This window comes from Gambusia affinis, linkage group LG05 (genome assembly GCF_019740435.1).
Source record: "Gambusia affinis linkage group LG05, SWU_Gaff_1.0, whole genome shotgun sequence".
NCBI lineage: Eukaryota > Metazoa > Chordata > Actinopteri > Cyprinodontiformes > Poeciliidae > Gambusia > Gambusia affinis.
In genome coordinates, this window is record NC_057872.1 from 14407518 (window position 1) to 14427257 (window position 19740).

General features: G+C 36.1%; 3 protein-coding genes across 3 annotated transcripts; 2 read left to right on the plus strand and 1 right to left on the minus strand.

Moving 5' to 3' along the window:
- The first annotated feature begins 603 nt into the window (after positions 1-603).
- On the plus strand, positions 604-4251 carry LOC122831397 (serum paraoxonase/arylesterase 2-like). The gene is made up of 9 exons (XM_044117529.1): positions 604-757; positions 846-916; positions 999-1054; positions 1248-1410; positions 2563-2689; positions 2786-2986; positions 3081-3162; positions 3513-3641; positions 3766-4251. Exons 1-9 carry the CDS (start codon positions 681-683, stop codon positions 3925-3927), a joined length of 1068 nt encoding a protein of 355 aa, XP_043973464.1. The 5' UTR covers positions 604-680; the 3' UTR covers positions 3928-4251.
- A 197-nt stretch (positions 4252-4448) lies between these two features.
- LOC122831396 (serum paraoxonase/arylesterase 2-like) lies at positions 4449-10055 on the plus strand. Its single transcript, XM_044117528.1, has 9 exons — positions 4449-5517; positions 5731-5798; positions 6023-6078; positions 6340-6508; positions 7525-7648; positions 7744-7941; positions 8551-8632; positions 8927-9055; positions 9147-10055. Exons 1-9 carry the CDS (start codon positions 5435-5437, stop codon positions 9306-9308), a joined length of 1071 nt encoding a protein of 356 aa, XP_043973463.1. The 5' UTR covers positions 4449-5434; the 3' UTR covers positions 9309-10055.
- Positions 10056-10181: 126 nt separating this feature from the next.
- LOC122831393 (potassium channel subfamily K member 5-like) lies at positions 10182-14036 on the minus strand. The gene is made up of 5 exons (XM_044117525.1): positions 13730-14036; positions 13125-13236; positions 12641-12807; positions 11462-11630; positions 10182-11372 (listed from the first exon to the last, which is right to left on the minus strand). Exons 1-5 carry the CDS (start codon positions 13910-13912, stop codon positions 10672-10674), a joined length of 1332 nt encoding a protein of 443 aa, XP_043973460.1. The 5' UTR covers positions 13913-14036; the 3' UTR covers positions 10182-10671.
- Between the last annotated feature and the right edge of the window lie 5704 nt (positions 14037-19740).

The following is a 19740-nucleotide window of genomic DNA, read 5'->3' on the forward strand; positions in this document are numbered from 1 at the left end:
ATAGAAATGTTTTTATGTAAAATTCTAAATTTGATCAGAGAACTTGAGTTTTATTAGACCAGTAAAAATGAGACAAAAACAGAATAACGGCCTGCTGACAGGCATGTCTTTGTTCTGTATAGATTATGCACTTAACTGGGCATTGGCATGCATGGAGTCAGCTGTTGGTTCTGTGGAGGTGTTTAAGAATCCCAGGTTGGTTTAGTTTTTTTTTAGGTCTGGTGTCTCATGTTTCTGACAATACGGCTGAGATTCTGTTCTGGCTTATAAAGCACAGCAATAGCATGGTTATTAAAACAGGATGCCTTGTAGCTTCTGCAAACACTGTAATGGGCTTTACTGCACAATTCTTTTAACATTATGATTATCCCTGTTGCACCCATTCTGCAATGGGTTGCACCTTTTCTTTCCACTGGACTTTCCATTGATGTTGCATTCTTTGTAAACAGCCTTCCTGTTGAAGATTTCAGCGATAAAATAATCTTTACCAGGATTTTGTTAGGATCCTCCCAAAATTTGAGAACAGCGCAGCTACCTCTGTCTTTACCAAGAAGAAACAGTTGTCATTTGTCCTATATTATTGAAAGCAGCATTGACCCCGCCCGTTGTGATGCGTCTCACGCGACAGAACCCATAAAGATTAAAACACTGTGTGAAAAGTTTGTAGTCTCGCTGTGAAAATGGGACAATTTGCAGTCATTTCGATTGCTATAGCAGCACTTTCGGTGCTGCTCGGAGAAAGGGTTCTCAATATTAGGTAAGGTGGAAGTCAGCTGGCTTCACTGCTTTGTCTTTATTCAAACTGTTTGCTACATGCAGTGTAACTTTGTGCTTAAATTCAACAGCAAAAGGCACCTCATTTTCAGGGAGGTGGGCAACAAACATCTGCCCAACTGCGTTGCGCTCAAAAACATAGGCAAGCGATGAAACAACCAAAAATGCAGCCAAAACAATGTTTGAAAAATATTAAAGTAGTGATTCATTATTTTCTCCTGCAGAACATGGCTCGGAGGACATAACCTTTATTGGAGATGGCCTTGCCTTTATCAGCGCTGTGGGTGTTTATTTTGTAACTCAGCCAAGTCTTTATCCATGTATAATAAAGCAAACGTTCACCAAACTCAAACATAGGATCATATTTAATTTTAAATCTGTTGACATTCATTATTGTCGGATTTATTATCGATAATCAGAATTTATTGCTTGATTATTTTATGATTAAATTATTTCTTTTAAAATATTTACAGGGCCTCAAATTTCCTGGACTCCCATCCTCGGATGAGCCTGGAAAAATCTACACCCTTGATCTCAAAGATCCTAATCTGAAACCGGTGGAGCTGCGTATGCCAAGGAACTTTGATTTGGAGTCATTCAACCCGCATGGCATCAGTGTATACACAGATCCAAGTGGTACAATGCTACTTTTGGTTTATGGAATTGAGGATGTGCAGCTAGTGTTAAGCTTCCTCTTGTCTGTTTCTGCTAAGTATATGCCAGGTTGTGCTTTTATAGTATAGGCCTGAACAATATTAGGAAACATGCAAAAATATCGGTGAAGTTGTAATAACCCATCACCTCTGATAAGTGCTTTTGTATTTGTGTTTTGGGTTCATATACAGATTGAGGTGTTCTTTAAAACATTGGTTCAGACCTACATCTGCTGTTTTTGACAACAACTTTTAGTTGTAGTTTCTTAGTGGCAATGAAGTGCTAAAAGAAATGCTGTTGAGTCACTTTCTGCTGACTGAATGATGGCTCCTCCACTTTTCACTTGCTTAACAACAAAGGCATATTCGTCTGCTTGGTTATTTGTGGTCAGAAAAGCCAGACAAACAACATTCATAAACTAATTGCTTTTATTGGGCAGTCTACTCAAAATTCTACAAGATTATTTTTTTATGACGCAGCCAGGTGACTCGATTGTCGTCCCTGGATTTTCTCCCTTTGACTTGGATTGTTTCCGGTATTTTTTTTTTTTTCTTTTTCTTTTTTTTATAGTGGGCCAGTCAGCAAATGGAAGAAGTTTTCTTTACTGCTGTGGAATTGTAGTATGCCTGTAGTTTTAGCAATTGCAGTTGAAGAAGTGAATAAAGCCGTTCAGTCCGTGTTGGCCATGATTCCAGATGTTGGATTAACAGCCACCTCGTTCAGATCAGCCCTTTTCTTTTCGCAGTGGAGAATGGTTGTTTACATTGCAGGCAATTTCTACTAATCTCCATGGTGTCAAACTGGTGCATAGCCTATACCACGGGGAAATGTTAGCAATTGGGTAAAATCGTTTTTGTGAAGCAATCGTCTCTCAACAGTCGAGAGTCTAGACCCTCTGTATAAAACACAGCGTAGTACAAGGGGTTGGTTTTTACCAGACTAGTATGAAATCGGCTGATGAGAATCTTTTCTATGTAATAGTTTGAGTCTACATATGAAAATCAAAATAACATTAAATTGATGGGCACTTTTTTTTATTTCAAGTATTTGTGCATCAATGTTCTCACTTGCATTCCTAAAGCATAGTTTGTGAAGTTCCTAAAGTGTTGCTTTCCTTTTTTGTTTCTTTGTCAGATGATACGATCTATTTGTTCGTTGTTAATCATCCTCAGTTTGAAAGCCAAATTGAGATCTTCAAATATGTGGCAGATGGTTCTTCCCTAGTGCATCTTAAAACCATAAAGCACGAGCTACTGCACAGGTGAACAATTTTTATTACCTGAAATTTACTACAATGTGGAATCGGTCTTAAAAATGATTGTATTTTTTTATTTGAGACTATTTTTGTTCTTTGCAGTGTGAATGATGTTGTTGCAGTAGGGGTAGAGAGTTTTTATGCCACCAACGATCACTACTTCTCTAACTATCTCCTGAAAACACTGGAGATTTTTTTGCTTATGCCTTGGACCAATGTAGTGTTCTACAGTCCGAAGGAAGTGAAAGTAGTCTCTGATGGCTATCACTTTGCTAATGGCATCAATATGTCTCCAGACCAAAGGTGAGTATTCTTACCAGGGGTATGCAACATGGTGGCCGTTTCCTTTTGTGTGTGTGTATTCCTTCATGGTTGTGAAAATTCCTCTTCCATATAGGTACATATATGTGGCAAACATATTTAACCACAGTGTGAATGTATTGGAGAAGAAAAAAGACAACACACTGACACCAATAAAGGTAGAAATACTCAGGCATGCAAACTTGCTGTGCTTCTTTGCTATGCTTTTTAAATTGAAGTTAATTTATGATTACTTTTTCATCAGATTTTATAATGGCATTTTTAAAATATAAATATTCAGCAATATTTGATCAACTGGATGGAAGATTTCGGTAAACTTTTTTGTAGCGGTCTAATACAAATTCAGGCAACTTGCGTTCTAAGAAAATGTTTTTTGTCTTTATTACAAATATTTTTTTAAGTATTGCCCAACTATGGGTGTGGTGCATGCTTATTCTCAAGTGGTTTGGTTTTTTTTTTCACAGTTTTCTTTGGATTCATAGTAGGCTAATTACCGTTTCCTCACCAGTCTGTGCCTTTGGGTTCACTTTGTGACAACATCGAAGTGGATCCTGAAACCGGCGACCTTTGGCTGGGTTGTCACATCAATACAAAGAAGCTTTTCCTGTTTGATCCCAAAGATCCTCCAGGCTCAGAGGTTTGTGTTAACAGAAGAACATAAAAACATTAACCGTCTACTAAGATATAAAATAGGTGATGGTGTTAACTATTCATTACTCCTGATTGTGCTTGGCACATTTTTTATTTCTTTTCCCTTGTAGGTCATCCGCATCCAGAACATTCTCTCAGATGAACCCGTGGTGACCCAGGTGTATACAGATGATGGCAATGTGCTCAGTGGCTCTTCGGTGGCAACTGTTTACGGGGACAAGCTGCTCATAGGGACCGTGTTTCATAAAGCATTGTGTTGTGATTTAAAATAGGCAGGTGGAGGTGATTAACCTCTCAACTGTCACACCTCAAAGCATTTACATTTTAGTCAATGGTTCCATGAGGACAGTGATGTCCTCATACAGATTAAAGAGGTTAAATAATGAAGTTTAGTCAATAAAATGGAAATCAGGACATACCTCTGTGGTTAGACAGGGCAGTGATGATTTTAATGGTGATCTGCTGCAGGGTTTGCTTCTTCTAAAGTCTTCTGAAAATATACTTGGAAGGATCTGATGACAGAAAACCTCTCCAATGCGGTGCTTACTGAGCCACACAGCTGAAAAAAAATGAAAAAAATCATATTTACAAGTGAATTTTCGTCCTTTATTTTCCTGTAGTGTTGGGCAGTAATTTAGTCATTTCAAAGACATGGGTAGATGATTCAGGTTATTAGTTTGTGTTCATTTAAAATAATCTTTTAAGTGAAAATGTGGGTTATAGATTGTTTAATATGGTTTAATCACTGTAACTTTTTGTAATTGAAATAAAAAAGCTCTTAAAAGAAAATGTTTAGCTAACACAGTGTCGCCTGCTGTGCCACATGGTATATAAATAACATCCTTTGCTAAACAGAATGACTAAAAGTAGTAGTATATTTCACATTTATCTTTTCATCCTGTTTGTTGTGAATTTTTTGCACAATTTTCTTGAAATATCAATATTCCATAGAAGAAAATATATCCATCCTCTTTTGGAGAAAGTTTTATTTTAAAACATCAAGATAGAAATAACATTGAGCTTCTTTAAAAGTGACAGATCTCCTATACTTGATATTTATCACAATTTAGAATTTGTCTTTTATTTCTTTCCAAAGTTTATGTAACATTTAGCTGGACTCGGAGCAAAAGTGGCTCTTTTGATTTTAAAGGTTGAAGACCCCAAAGTATAGAAGCTGACTGTTCGTAGAGTGCAGTATAATAGTATATTATTGGAAAGGTAAGAGGAAGGAAAAGTGTGAAAGAGAAACATACACAAAGAAGGACAAACAGAGGATTTTGAAGTAAAGCCCATCTAGAGTAAGATTCATAAAGGACGGACTGAGGCTGGGGTCAATTCTTCAAGAGCCAACACACAGGTATTTTCACTGTTTTTTTTTTTTTTGTTTTTTTTTATTTTCAAGCCCCCCACTTAAAATTTGTGGGTTATTCAGGAGAGGAAAATAAAAGAATAATTTTACTTTTTTATATAATATTCTTAGAAACAGACATGTTCTTGAACGTAATACCTTTTATTGTTTTTTTACTCACTTCTTGTGGGTTTGATTTATGTGAAACCTTTCACAGTCCTACTAAAATGACTTAAATCTTTTATAAGGCACTCTCCCTAATTAAATCTGATATAAATTCAGAAAAATATAGTTGCATTAAAGATAAGTGTTGAGAATATTGTGTTTGGATTATTTTCTATCCCCAAAGCATTCCAATTACTATTAAGTGTTGCTACTTGGCGCCGACTTTGTTGGAGGCGTGTAAACGCACTTCGGAAGTTCAGTCAAACATGGCTGCTCTGAAGAAAACACTAATCGCTGCTGCTGTTGCCGCTGTGGCGGCTTTTTTCGGCCACGCGTTTCTTAAAATACAGTAAGTAATATAAGCTTTTGTCGACCAATGATGAAATGCAGATACAGGGCTGGCAATATTTATATTTTTAATTGCCGATAGTTGATGCCTGAACAGTCTAACGTTTGAAGTGTTATTATTATTTAAAACTATATTCAAAATTGAGGGCCATCTAAGCTTAAAACGTACAAACGTTTCAAGCTGATTTTGTTGACTTTAGTTGTTTTTCTGTAGGAGGCTGAGTCTCGCCTCCAGAGAAATGCCTGTCAAGCACCTCAAGTGTCGTTATTTACCCTATATAGGTATGCATTCTTCACGTAGAAGTGTCTACTATTTTAAGTACACAGATCTCTCTCTCTTTTCTATTTACTTTTTTTAAGCATCAACTTAATTCAGCTCTTTTTGTAACATATAAGAGCACCAAGAAAGTCTGAAGTCCAAGCATTTGAAAGTAGGTCAAGTGTCAACAAGACAACAGTCTTAAAGAACGAAAAGTAATAAGTTTCACCATAAACCTTTTTTTCAGACTATGGAGCAGAGGATATCACTATCCTTAAAGATGGACTGGCCTTTTTGAGCACAGTATGTTTTTTAATCACTGAACATCTAGTAGTTAATCTAGTTTGATTTCTTAAAAATCTGTGATTTGAATAATGTTTATTGCTCAAGTGTGTAATATAATGAGAATGCTCTCTGGCGGGGGATGACTTTCATGTAACACAATAAATTTGAAAAATAATCAAAAGTTACCAAAAAAAAAAAGGAGCCTTGTAGTAACTTCCTGTAAAAATAACTCATCGACTGTCAAGAAAAATCTCTTAACAGTCACTGTTATCCATGTAGGGGCTGCATGATTACCTTGGATTGCCTGCGTTCTCCAATGAACCAGGAAAAATGTACGTTCTGGATCTGTTGCACCCGAAACCGACCCCAGTGGAACTGCAAATCAAAGGAGAACTGGACCTCAGCTCTTTCAACCCGCATGGGATTAGTGTATACACGGATGAAGCAGGTAGAACACATTCCAGTTTCGAAATATAACATGGAATTGTTTTCTCATTTGTTTCCGAAGTCAACCAATGCAACTAATAAATTAGTGATGGCTGTAAACAAAATCCCCTGCCAATAATGGAATATATTTGGTTACATTAAATGTAACCCATGTAACCTTTTTGAAAATAAAATGTTTTTTTCAGTCCATAATATAATGACATTTTGGCAATGTAGAATGTTATAACCTTATTAATGTATTATAAAAAAAAGCCTTTAGAAATGTAGTAATTGCAGTCAGTAATTTAAAAACGCATAAATAGATCAGCATTTCTTGAAAATGTTTTTTTTTTTTATTTTCTCAACAAAACTTGGTTTAATGAAGAATATAGAATTCAGCACATCTATAATGCTTTTCATTAGTTTAGACATCTAAGTCAATAATTTTAAGTATAGGTAAACAAGTTTTAACTCTTTACTGCAAAGTGAATTTGGGGCTAAGATTAGTGAGTTCAACGTGAAAAAGAGTCCAAAGAGGATTCTAAAATATTCTTAGCTTTCTCACAGTGACAAGTAAAATTTTAGAATTTATGTGATAATTTATTCCAATAATACATGAAAAATACTTAACTTCAAAGAAAATTTACATCCTATGCTATGGTTAAGTTTATGGGTATAAAATGCTCTCTTTATGGGACAATGGATGAAGTAGGGAGGGCCAAAACCACAATGACTTGTTACAAAATTGAGTTCGACCTGGTGAAGGAGAGAATGGATTCTGGGCTCAAAATTAAGCAAACAAATTCAATTGTATTCACACACACACTCCAATATTTGGATTATATCCCTTACCCCTATTGCACCTCTAACAAGCTCCTTGCTGTACAGACCACCTTACATGACAACTGACTGGAACTATGTTAAAGTAGAAAATAAACTTCTAACAGATTGTCAAAGAGCAAAACATAATGCCAAATACATAGGTTTAGCAGCAAAAATCACAATGAGTCTAATGACAGATAACTATTTATTTTACAGATGACTCTATATATCTGTTCGTTGTCAATCATCCTCAGCAAAAAAGCCAGGTAGAGATCTTCCGCTTTGTTGGGGAGGACACACTTGTGCACTTAAAGACTGTTGCACATCCTTTACTGATCAGGTATTTACTGTACAATAAATCCTCCTGGTTTACCTTTAGCAAAAATGCTTTACATGTTTGAATATCCATCTTATTACTGCTTGTATTTGTTTCAGTTTGAACGACATTGTCGCCGTTGGACCAGAACATTTCTATGCGACAAATGATCGTTATTTTAGTTCTGCACTTCATCTGCTAACTGTCATCCTGAGTATGCCCTGGTGTAACATTGTGTACTACAGCCCTGAGGAAGTGAGGGAGGCAGCTGGTGGCATTCAGTCTGGAAATGGGATAAATATATCTCCAGACAAACGGTTATTTTCAGCCCATTTTATTGTTAATGACAATTTGCAGGATGAATCTTGCAATTTAGAGGTGCATCTCAATATGCTACATAGTAAAAAAGTTAATTTGTCATAGTAATTTTTTATAGAAAGTGAAGCTTTAATAGCATGTGCTTTTAATACACACATATTATAAGATGCCAAACATATGTCTAGAATTTATCTCTGGTAAATTGAAGATCATGGCTTACATCAAGGGAGAATCCAAAATTCAGTGACTGAGAAAATTCACTTCTTACACAAGATTGTTCTGAAAAATGTGTACATGTACAGTACAGTATATTCACTCAGTACATGGTCAGGTCTCCTTTTCCAGAGCCATAGGCTTATTAAGTCCAAAACTCTGCTATTGTCAAAAATGTGCGAACACCAATGTATGTTAGGAACTGCAGGCATGTGCCACTCATGCAGCACAATGAAATTAGCAACTTCATGAAGCTTTTCAGCTGAAGGAATGCCCTAAAATATCCCAGTAGATGGAAGTTCTTACTTTAAGAAAACAATGTAAATAATGTTACGGTTTTAAAAGTGATGGAAGTATTAGACAATACCGTTTTTTTTGTTTTTTTCCTCCAATAGGTATATTTATGTTTCTGATATCCTGGACCATGAGGTGGATGTTTTTGAGCGATTAGATGGAGAACAGTTGGTGTACATTAAGGTGTGTGTTTTCATGTTTCTTAATCTTGGAAGTGACAAAGATGGTTCTGCCTTTTGATACATTGTCAGTATTTCAAACTGTTCCTGATCATTGGACTCTGCTCCGAAGAGCTTAATGTTGTACATGAATTTCTCCCAAAAAAAACTGTGCATTACTATGACATTATTTTATGTGATGTTATTTTATATTCTGTCACTTTTCTTATTCTTTGCTTTTCCATCTGAAAAGTTTCACATGCTCTGATCTGACAGGGCATAGTGATCACGTCTCTTGTACTGTGTGTTTTTTGAACAGTCCGTTCCAGTTGGAACACTTTGTGATAATATTGAGGTGGACCACATGACAGGTGACGTCTGGCTGGGCTGTCATCCAGATGCCACTAAATTGTCCAATTTTGATCCTAAAGATCCTCCTGGCTCAGAGGTCTATCCTTTTTTTTTTTACAGTTTCTTTTCTTCTTCTACAATTCATACTTGATTTTTGGTTATAAAATAACTGACAGCCTTTTCTGTAGATCATCAAGATCAAGAACATTGTCTCAGATCAGCCAGTGGTAACCTTGGAGTATGGAGACGATGGTCATGAGCTGATGGGCTCCACCGTTGCTGCACCCTACGAGGGAAAGCTGCTCATTGGGACAATCTTTCACAAAGCCCTGTACTGCACTTTGAAATAAACTGCCAACTATTTATCCCAAAACACAATTTGCTTATCTCCCTTGAACAATAATACTATTTTGGTTTGTCATAGAAGAAGGTCATGAGAAAACAGAATAACATTATCACAACTTTTCCTTCTGGGATTTACACATAGACCTGCTACGCATGTAAAAACGATGTGTTATTTGGCGCAAATATCCTACTTTTATTGCAGCAGTCAAAAATCTAGGATTAGTTAGACTTAAAATAGTGTGAGGGTTTTGCACAATAGGCAGATATCAATGACAAATACAGTTCTGCTATTTTGTTTACCCACACTCAACATGGAAACATTCTATAACGCAATGCCAGTGAATTTTAAAAGCAAGAATTGGAAGCATTGTATTTATTGTGGATTTTCCCACAATAAATAGCAGCAGTTATATAAACACCAGGGTTTTTATGTAGTCTGAAAATGTAGACTTTCAATCAATCAATCAATAAAACTTTGCGTATCACTTTTCAACAAAACTTCACAATTTTATAATCATTTATTGTTTTCATACCTACCAAAATCAACAAAGAAAGCACATTTACTGAAAAGGCTCTTATCAGGGCCCGGTTATGTCTCTTCTTTTAAGCAATATATTTTAAATAGCACTTTATCAAATCCTCTGGGCTGGATAAAGTATAGGCCAGTTACCATTTACTAGCCATCATGGCTCTTCCCAACACCTTTTCCTTTTCATTTTAAAGATATAATACAATAAATTGTTATAATGGTTCTTTTTAGTAAATTTGTTTGCTTTGTTCATTTTTTGTGTTAAATAAAAATCAAAAGTTTAATTAAAATATTGCTCAGTAAACCTCAGTATACAAAACAACAACTATATGAAATTTGGCAACAAAAGTCCAACATAAGTTCAAGTTTATTTTTAAAAATGGCACAATGCGTAGTAATGAACATTTACAATACATGAGATAATAGTTGCTAACTAATTTCCTTCTGGTCTCGGTGACAAGGTGATGTTAAAGCACATAATAAATACAGAAATAAAAACCACAAAATAGCATTACCAAATAAGAAATGTATTAAACAATCTTGAAATCCATTCATTCTTGCATATAATCAATGTCGACATTGATTATTTAAGCCAGTTTTTAAGATGTTTTTCTAACCATCTAAACATTGAATGCAAAAAGACTTAAACATAAAATATTCTGATTTGCCAAGTTTAAGCTAAAATAGGAGGCTACAGACAAAAAAAAAAAAAAAAAAGAAATCTTTTGGGAGACACACGAGCCAGCTCTCTGAAAAGAGTCAAACGTCCCATCATTATTTCTGAGCTCACCATCAAATACAACTGAAAATATTGTTTCTGTTTCTCCAAGGAGCATGTATCATCCCTTTTCATCTGTACAAACACTATTTTCTGCCACCTTAGATATTGTAAATCGAGTCTCCCCAACACCAGGATGCTGCACTTTCTCTTCTTCTGCAGCATCTCTGTCTGGTGCTGTGAAGGTGATCCCATCATTTACTGATTCAGAGGAACCATCATTTCTATTTTCCTCACGGTCTGTTATTTCACACGCTTCTGATGTGGATTCCTTGATGTTTTCCTCTTCCTCTTGTTTGCTTCCGTCCACCATTGCATTTGCAAACACCTCACTTAAACTGATGTGTCTCTTGTGCCGCGGTGAGTGCTCCAATTTATGGATGGAGTTGGCCAAAATGTCACTGCAGCTCTTTGAGCGGTTTATGTTCTGGATTGGCTGCGGTTTCTTCCTCCTTGCATTAATTCCGATCTCTTTGATGACCGTGCTGTAGTCTTCGTCCTTCTCAGAAAGGAAGTTGAAGATGTCAACGACAGTCGGCCTCTCGTCTTTTTGTTGCTTCTGTTGTTGCTCAGGGTCTGGCTCCATGTACAAGGGTCTGTTCCTGTGCCTATGCTGTCGTTTCCTCCTCAACACTTTGTGAGCTTCCACAACCATGTGGACGTTCCAGCTAAAGAACAATGACAGCCAGGCCAGTCCCATGTACATCCATAACTCTGCCATTATCCTGTAGAGTCGTGGGTATTCGATATCAGGATTTACACCTGCAATGAGTGAAATAATTCTCAGGTGTGTGCAGTTCATTTCAAATTTCATATTCCTACCGCCACCCTTACCAAGTGAAAAGTCTCACCTGCCACATAATCTCCAAAGCCAACTGTTGTAAGTGTGATGAAGGAGAAGTAAATCCCTTCTAGATAGCTCCATCCTTCCACGTACATGAAAACAAGCGGAGGGATCACCAAGTGCACCAGCAAACCCCATAGGAGGAATAAGGCCGTGCATGTCAGCTGGACCTTTTTCTGTCAAAGGCAAGGGAAGAAATGTATGTATAATAAAGCATGGTGTTCAAATTATATTAGAAATTAAATTTTGAAAGGCGTGGTGTGCATTTCTGGTGACACAAATTAAAATCCTGTGAACTTGCCTTCAGAAGTCAACAAGTAAATAGAGTCCCAATTAGGTGCGTGCAAATATATTACATTATATTAACTGTTTGTCAGAGAATATCAGAGAAATGCTGAGGAACACAGCAGACAGATTGGGAGAAGGTTCTGGAGTTTAAAGCAATGTTACAAAACTACAGTTTAAACTTTAAACAACGCATAAAGGACTATCCAATTCATCATATGAAAATGGAAAGAAAATGGTATGAACCCTGAATCGACCAAGACACGGTCTTCCACCTGAATTGACTATCTGGACAAGTAGAGTAATAATAAGAGAAGTCAAGAGGTCCATAAATTTGGAGGAGCAACAGAAACAGTTCAGGTAAGGACGACTGTTAGTGAAGCGCAAAGCCAAAGACATCGGTACAGCAGAAAAACATGGAAATCATCAATTTCAGAGAAAATAGTGATTTTCATTTCTTTTATTTTTTCTTTTGCTAAATGTACGAATTGAAGTCATGACAAAACCACCTTGTGCTTCAAATAACTTTCATTGACTTAAAATGGTAAACTCCAAACTAACAGATGAATCCAAAATACAACTTTTAGGCCTAACTGAACATGTATTGCAGATCAACATGAGCACACCACCCCCGAAGGAAAACCTGGGCAATGGCAACCTCATGTTGTGTGCATGCTTTTCTTCAGCAAGTGGAAAGAATTTGGATAAAGTTAATAGAAAAAAAGAATGGAGCAAAACATGGGCAGTCCTGGCAAACAAAGCACAGAGTGCCGTTTGAGGCTGTAAAAAACTTGAGATTGGGACTGAGATTTGCCTACCAGAGCTACAATGGAATGATTGAGATCAAAGCATGAGAATGGTTCAATCAAAGTCCAGATTTAAATCCAATTGAAACTCTTACCACTGAAACACCCTTTTCTATCAGAATCCCAGACAGTCGTTTAGCTCGGTCTCCAAAGAAAGAACCCAGTGTGCTTATCCACACCAGGCAGAGAGGGATCCCACACAGGCCGTACAGGATACAAAACACACGACCAGCTTTGGTCTTGGGAGCAACATTACCATAACCTTCAGATGAAAGAAAAATTAAAGTTGACCAGAGGTAAGACAGTTGTAAAGTTAGCAAATCATCAATAAAACTACTGATAAGTAGATAGACGCTAGGTTAGGACTAGTGTCCTATTAGTTAAAATTTCCAGATTGAGTTTTCCAAAAGGGAAAGTTATCACAAATGATTAAGCTAATATCAATAAATAAAATGTTAGCTGCTTGCTTATAACAAATCCTGTACTTTGGATAACACTAGAAGCAATGAAAGACATTGATTCATTATGAAGGATAACAACCGGCTAGTTTAGTTACAGATTACAGGATGGATGTAATACCTATAGTAGTTACGATGGTGGCAGCAAAGATAACAGAATTGCCCCAGTCCCACGTGTTGCGGTGATTGTCCCCCGTAATAGCCACACCTTGGCCGGCGGCCTCAGACGCTATCTGAAGGGAAAAACACAGGAATGTAATATCCAAAAAACAAATCAAATAAACATGTATTAAACATAGCTCCTGCTAGTGTTTTACCCGTATTTGGAACGATGTAAACACATTACGTTTCAGCATTCCCCACAGGTGAACACACCTTGTGGAAACTTTCAGACGTGTAGCGGCGTGTGGTCAGAGCGTCTGCTCTTTCAGCCAGTCTTTCACTGTTACTAACTCGTATAATTAGGGAATGATAAAAGGAAACTTATACCTCTAATTGTTTGCAGTTAAGTTAAGTATACTGTGTCTTTTTAGAGCAATAATAAATAAATAAATCCCGACTCAAACGTAACTGGATGTACTGTAAAGCAGAGAAATTGTAGTTTTTATTATTAAATTTTTTGTACTTTAATGCACCACATTTCTAGTAACATTTATATACGTTCATGATATCAAAAGTCATAACGAACTTTTTCCTACAAGTACTTTTAAAAAATGAGCTCCAAACCTTCAGTATCTCATCTAGGGTTTCCTTTGTGACGTTGTTACTCCTCAAGATGTTTTCCTTCTGCTCAATATATTTGTCTCTAGCCGCTTTCCAGTTTGGCTCCTCGAAAATCTGGAAAATCGCGGCACCGATCGAGAGGTAGAAAATGATGCACGAAGTTAAAAAAGGACCTGTATCGGCCATGTTAAAGCCATAACTTCACACTCTCCCTCCAAAGCGAGCAGCGGCGCATTCCAACAGAGGACTGTTGTTGAGTGTGTTCTCTTTTCTTCCTGGTTTTACCATCAGGGGTTGGCAAAGCTGGAGCGGAACATACAACGAAAACTCTAAAACTTTTCCCAAGTCCCAACATCTTATAGGGTTGTGAAAAAGTCTTCGTCTCTTTACAGATTTTTTTTTCCTTTTGGCTTTTTATTTTTTTATTTTTTTGCTTTTTGCTATACTTAAATGTTTTAGATTATCAGATAAATTGTATTAATAAAACAAAGTAAACCTGGCTAAATACAAGCTGCAGTTTTCAAATGATTTCATTTTACGGGGGAAAGTTATTCAAAACAGTCTGATGCAAAAAAGCATTCCCCTTGAAACTGACAGATGCCATCTACCATTTGTGTTTACATCACTCTGGATGAATTTTGCCTATTTTACTTTGCAAAAGATTTTTGTTAGTCGACATTGGAGGGAATGAAACCTGCTTAAGGTAGTACCTCAATCCACTTTCAGACTTTGTCTGGGCCATTCCAAAAGTTTAATTTATTTAATTTTTTTTTTATTTTTTTTTTACCGTTTAGACATGATGTGCGGTATAATATGCTGTACTTGTGATACTGTGAATTGAAAGCTGGACATCCTGGACATCAGGATTTTCCGGTAGACAGAAAAATTCACGGTTTCATCTTTTACAGCAACATCTTTTATCCGACTTTATGTTGTTAACATGATTGTTTCTGCAGCTTAGCCAGTAATAGAATCAGTTAATTTGTGAACTGCTATCCCGTCTTCCTGCAACAGGATGCTGTGGATAGCTTTCCCTCCCATAATAAATGAAACTATTACTTGAAAACTGAATTTTCCATTTGCTCAGCTTGTCTTTTCTTATATAAAGTTTGCTAGATAGTCGGAAACTTGTTGGTTTTACAATAAAAGCTCAATCATTTTCCATGGCAAAATTTTGATAGAAGTAACATTTTAAAACATCATATGTATGTTTTTCTAACATTTAAATGTTTCTTAAATAGACTATTCACAGAAATGTATTCTTGATTTCATTTTTTTTAGAGTAAATATAAAGACCATTGAATCCCAAAGACGAAAACTGGGGGTAATACAGAATAATAGAAAAGCTTAATATCTATCAATTATGCAGCGGAAAATGAGTTTCTGAGAGCAATGTGACTCCTAAAAGAGAAACAAAGGCTAATGCAGCTGCTAGTAATCTTGAAATACCTGTTCTGACATTTTATAGCTGTTGGGTTTGGAGCAATGCACAAATGCCAGGGCCTTTGGGCTGACTTGTTGGACAAGTTTTGATTTGTTTCAGCCTGCATCACATGATACGCTCTACACAGCTCTACTGGAAGTGTGGAAACCATTACTGAAAGGAAGGCAGAAAAGGGTTAAATGCCGCAAAGCTGTGAAGGATTTTATAAGGACACAAAAAAACAAGGGTGGAGCTCCACTCTGCTTATTTGCACAACACTTTTCAAAGTCAAAGTGCTACAAGAGGCACTGCTAACATAAAACAAATAGAGGCAACTATAAAGCAAATCTAAGCTGGGATACAAGTATCACTTGAGTTACCTTCACCATAAGACAACTCATGTGAAAGAGAGGTTTTAAGCTTTGTTTTAGAAGAAGAGGGGGTGTGAGCAAGCTCCCCCAGACAGGAAGCTGATTCAAGAGAAGAGGGAGCCTTTAAAATTAAAAGCTCTCGTTCTAGAAATTCTGGGAACAACCAGCTTACCCGTATCCTGAGAAGGAGGGCTCTCTGTGGGACGATAAATGACAGAGACAGGATGTGGTTTGGCCGTTAAGAACTTACAGTGGAGTCAATTGTTTGGACCTCGGTTAAATTCCTATGTTGGCTCATTTAAAAAGTAACACTATATTTGCAGTAATTTCTTTCATTTGTTGGAAAGCAGCTGATTTTCAGTCAGCACTATAGAGAACACTAAGCCTTACAAAACTATTTATAGGCCTGGAAAGTTTTAACATTCTGACACAATGAAAACGGAAAAATGTGACAAACTTTAAAGAAGCATCTCTGTCTTTCAGCTTTACAGCTAAACACAATTGTGAAAGAAAAGGCCTCTCTTTAAAGGTTGTCAGGATCCCTGAGGAAGGATTTAACTACAGACACACACACACACAAAAAAAAAAAACATGGGTAAGTAATGTCTTCTACCAAATCACACTCTTAAACATGCAACAGTAAATTTCCCTAAAAGAACCTTTTTTATCTGTTATCAGTGAAACCAAACTGTTTGCTCAGTTTAAAACTGCTCTGATTTCACAGGCAAATCAAAATCAGCAAAAAAAAATAAATAAAATGGAGCAGCCCTGCAAAGCATGAGACTCAAAAAGCTATTTGCCAATAATCAAAATTTCAAATAAACAATTACGGTAAGTGGTTTTTGTGTGCACATGTCATTACTTTGTGTGTAAATGTATACTCAAAGGGAGGGACGTTTGTACTCTCCATGGATATTATACTTTTAATTATGTTAATGTACAGAAATGGAGTCAGTGTCAGAAGCTGTCAAAATTTGTCTATCCAACAAACACGTTATTTTTATTATAAGTATAAAGAAGGTATGTATATTTATAAAATTCAAATGTATTCATCAGTCAAAAATATTAAATAACATCAGGTTCTATTTCTAAACTATTGCACAAAAACAATGTAACAATGCAGACATTCACTGTACAATCTTAATCTACAGGGTAAAAAGTTTAAGTTTGTTCTATAAAAAGTGTACATTCAATATTATCTAAGCTTTTTAAAGGCATAACTAGTATTAAATATTTCCTTGTTGTTTCTTCAGAGTTTAAAGAAATGGTTTCACAGTCTGCTGTGGAGTTCTACCACTTAACTTTAATTTAAAAGGTGAGCCTTTGGGAAAGGAAATAAAAATAGGAAGAGACAATGTTTTAAAAACTGCTTGTCAATTCTGGTCCAGTCTGACTTCTTTTTAATCTTCACGACTCTGACAGAAAAAACGAAATTGCACCAGCAGCTGGCAGGGACAGTTTTCATATCTTTGTGTCCAACCATTTAAAAGTCAGAAGCGTGCAGAGTTAATCACACTGGGTGGATCCTGGCTGCTGTGTGTGATAATGAAAGGAGGCGTTGTCTGCAGTATAAACATACAGTCTGCTGTACTGACAAGCTAAATACATGTTTATTGCTGTTGAAGAGCTTAAGCTATCTCAGATTTATTAAAAATCAAGATAAAAATGCCTTCCACATGATCTTTTGGCTTAAGCTAAGACAATAATTTTGTCCCACTCCGCCGTGAGCCCTCCGTCAGTGTGGAAAAATAAATCATCAAGGTAAGTCTAAGGTCAGATGTGCTTGACTGACCTCCTGGGACAGAGCCACTGGGATTTATGCTACACTGAGACAGATGTTCCAGGTGCATCAGCTGCCGAAGACATGTGGCAGCCAATTTCAGCCATTGATGCAGTGTGCAGACGTTAAACAAACTCTGCATAGCAAAGTATATCTAGGCTATGCAATAAACTTCACATGAACACACTGTTTTTTCATACTTACAGGCAAGTCGAGTTGTCAGAGCTGTATCAAGTATGTTAATAAGAATTTTTTGGTTTTATTTTGAAAAATATTATTTTTTAAATAATACATATAAAGTCTTTACTTTTCCAACTATAAATATAAAAAAAATAATAATATGTTTTACAGTTTAAATTATATTTTTAGATGAGACTATCATTAACTGACAGGACGCTCAATTAATCTACAAAAATAGAGCAAACTTTCAACATATAGATTGTTATTAATTGTTGGTATTAGATAATCAGAAAAATACCATCATTTTAGTCTAAAACAGGATATTGTGAAAAGTTTCTTCCTTTTAATGCACAGTTCTTCCTCTCTATTGTCACCTTCTGCTTTTTGAGTGGTTGGAATGGGGGAAGAAGCTTGATTTCATCCAATCTGATATTTATATCACAACATTTAGCTGGAATATATTCTCCTACGATGAATAAATCAATACATATAAATGCATTAAACTGGGTTGTTGTAACTGCTTAGTTTTAAAACATTTGCATATTATACACTAACGTGGACTAAAATTGGTTAAACTGATATTGTTTGTTTTCTTGTTGCATTGTCCTAACACAACCTTAATAGCAAATAAATTCAATATTTATAAGTAAAAAAAAAAAATATCTCTTGGCTCAAACAAAGCCAGGTGAAAGATAAGAGTTGAGTCATTATACCCTGTAGGCTCAACTCCCATGTTAAAGGAAGCACAGCTACACATCACAGATACCTTTCTAAAGATGGATATCTTCTCTGTGTCAGAGATCTCTTTTTGCAAACACAGGCAAGTTTGGCAACTTCTAAACTTGGCCCATCTCAGCTGTTCCTAGGATGCAGGGCCAGTCCAAGCTACAAACAGGTGCTCAGGAGCAGTGGAGCCTTCCTGCTGGCTGGAAGGCTCCATCAGAATAAAAATTGGTACCAGTCAGGTAGATAAATGCACCAGCTTCACACACAATAAGAAAAATATTAATACTTATGTTAACAAAGTTATAATGTAAAACTAAATAGGTAGTTTCTGCAGTTTCTGTCAGAACTATCAAAACACTTGAGTGAGCTTTTCTTATCTGATAATAGTAATAGAGTAATGGCTTTTGTTTGTGAAAACAACAATAAGTTTGGTCTTTCAGCTCTAAAAAGAAACAAATTAGAAATAATCTTTTTTCAGTTTATTATGCTGTAAAACTGTGGATTTCTTCTGATAATCTGTTGCTACTTGTTCAAGATTAGATAAGTTTCAAAACAGTTGTGAAGGGTAAACAAAACATGGCACATGATTTTAACTATTCAAAAAAACAAAAAAAAACAACAAGTGAAATATGAAAAGTGCGACATGCATATTTCAAGTTTTTACATTTTATGGCTGAAATGTTCTGCGTGTTTTAATTTTTAATTTTTCATGAGAATGATTTAGAAAACAAAAAAGGGAAAAGAGAAGCATGAAATCCTGTAGACAAATAACACTGAATGCCAGAGTTGCAGACATGTGACTTCTGCTGATTTGTAGCTTTACTCCGTTAGTTTCTCAGTTCTGCGTCTTTAACTGTTCTCGTGATGCATTAGGTTGTAGTCCATGATCTTTAGCAGTTGCATGTTCAGCCCCTTTTACTGTGATACCACTAAATAAAATCCAGAACAATTGGCTACTTAGAACTCAACTAATTTATAGAGAGAGAGCCCTTTTTGAGTTTCTAAGTTTGAATACAGTTGGTCTATGAAGGTGTCAAATATTTTCACTACTCTATTAAATAGTTTGATTAGTGTGAATAGTTTTGTAAGAATTCTGGTTAGGGCTTTAGAGAACTTTGGGATAGCTATTCCAAACAAAGCTTTCATCCAACTAAATGACATAGTTCCAAATAGCACGTTTTTGAAAACATGAAAAGGTCTTTAAAACATCTTGTTAAAGAACTAAACAGCGCCCTCATGTGGAAATAGGAATAAAGTTCGTAAGTATGTTTTTATCTGCAAACATGAGTTTATGTGCCTGTGGTCTTCGCAAGAATGACCTAACCTTAGGGTTAATTATTCACTGAAATTCACTGACATTAGTTTGCTAATTGTTGAGGCTGAATCACACGTCTGTTTGAATAAAGGTGCAGACTCACCTGACGTGTTAAACTTAATGAATGAATGAAGATTTTTAGAAGGACCATTTATCGGTATAGACCACTCAGTAACCTGAGCCATTTTTTAGGCAGAGCTTACACCTTCTGATCTGATC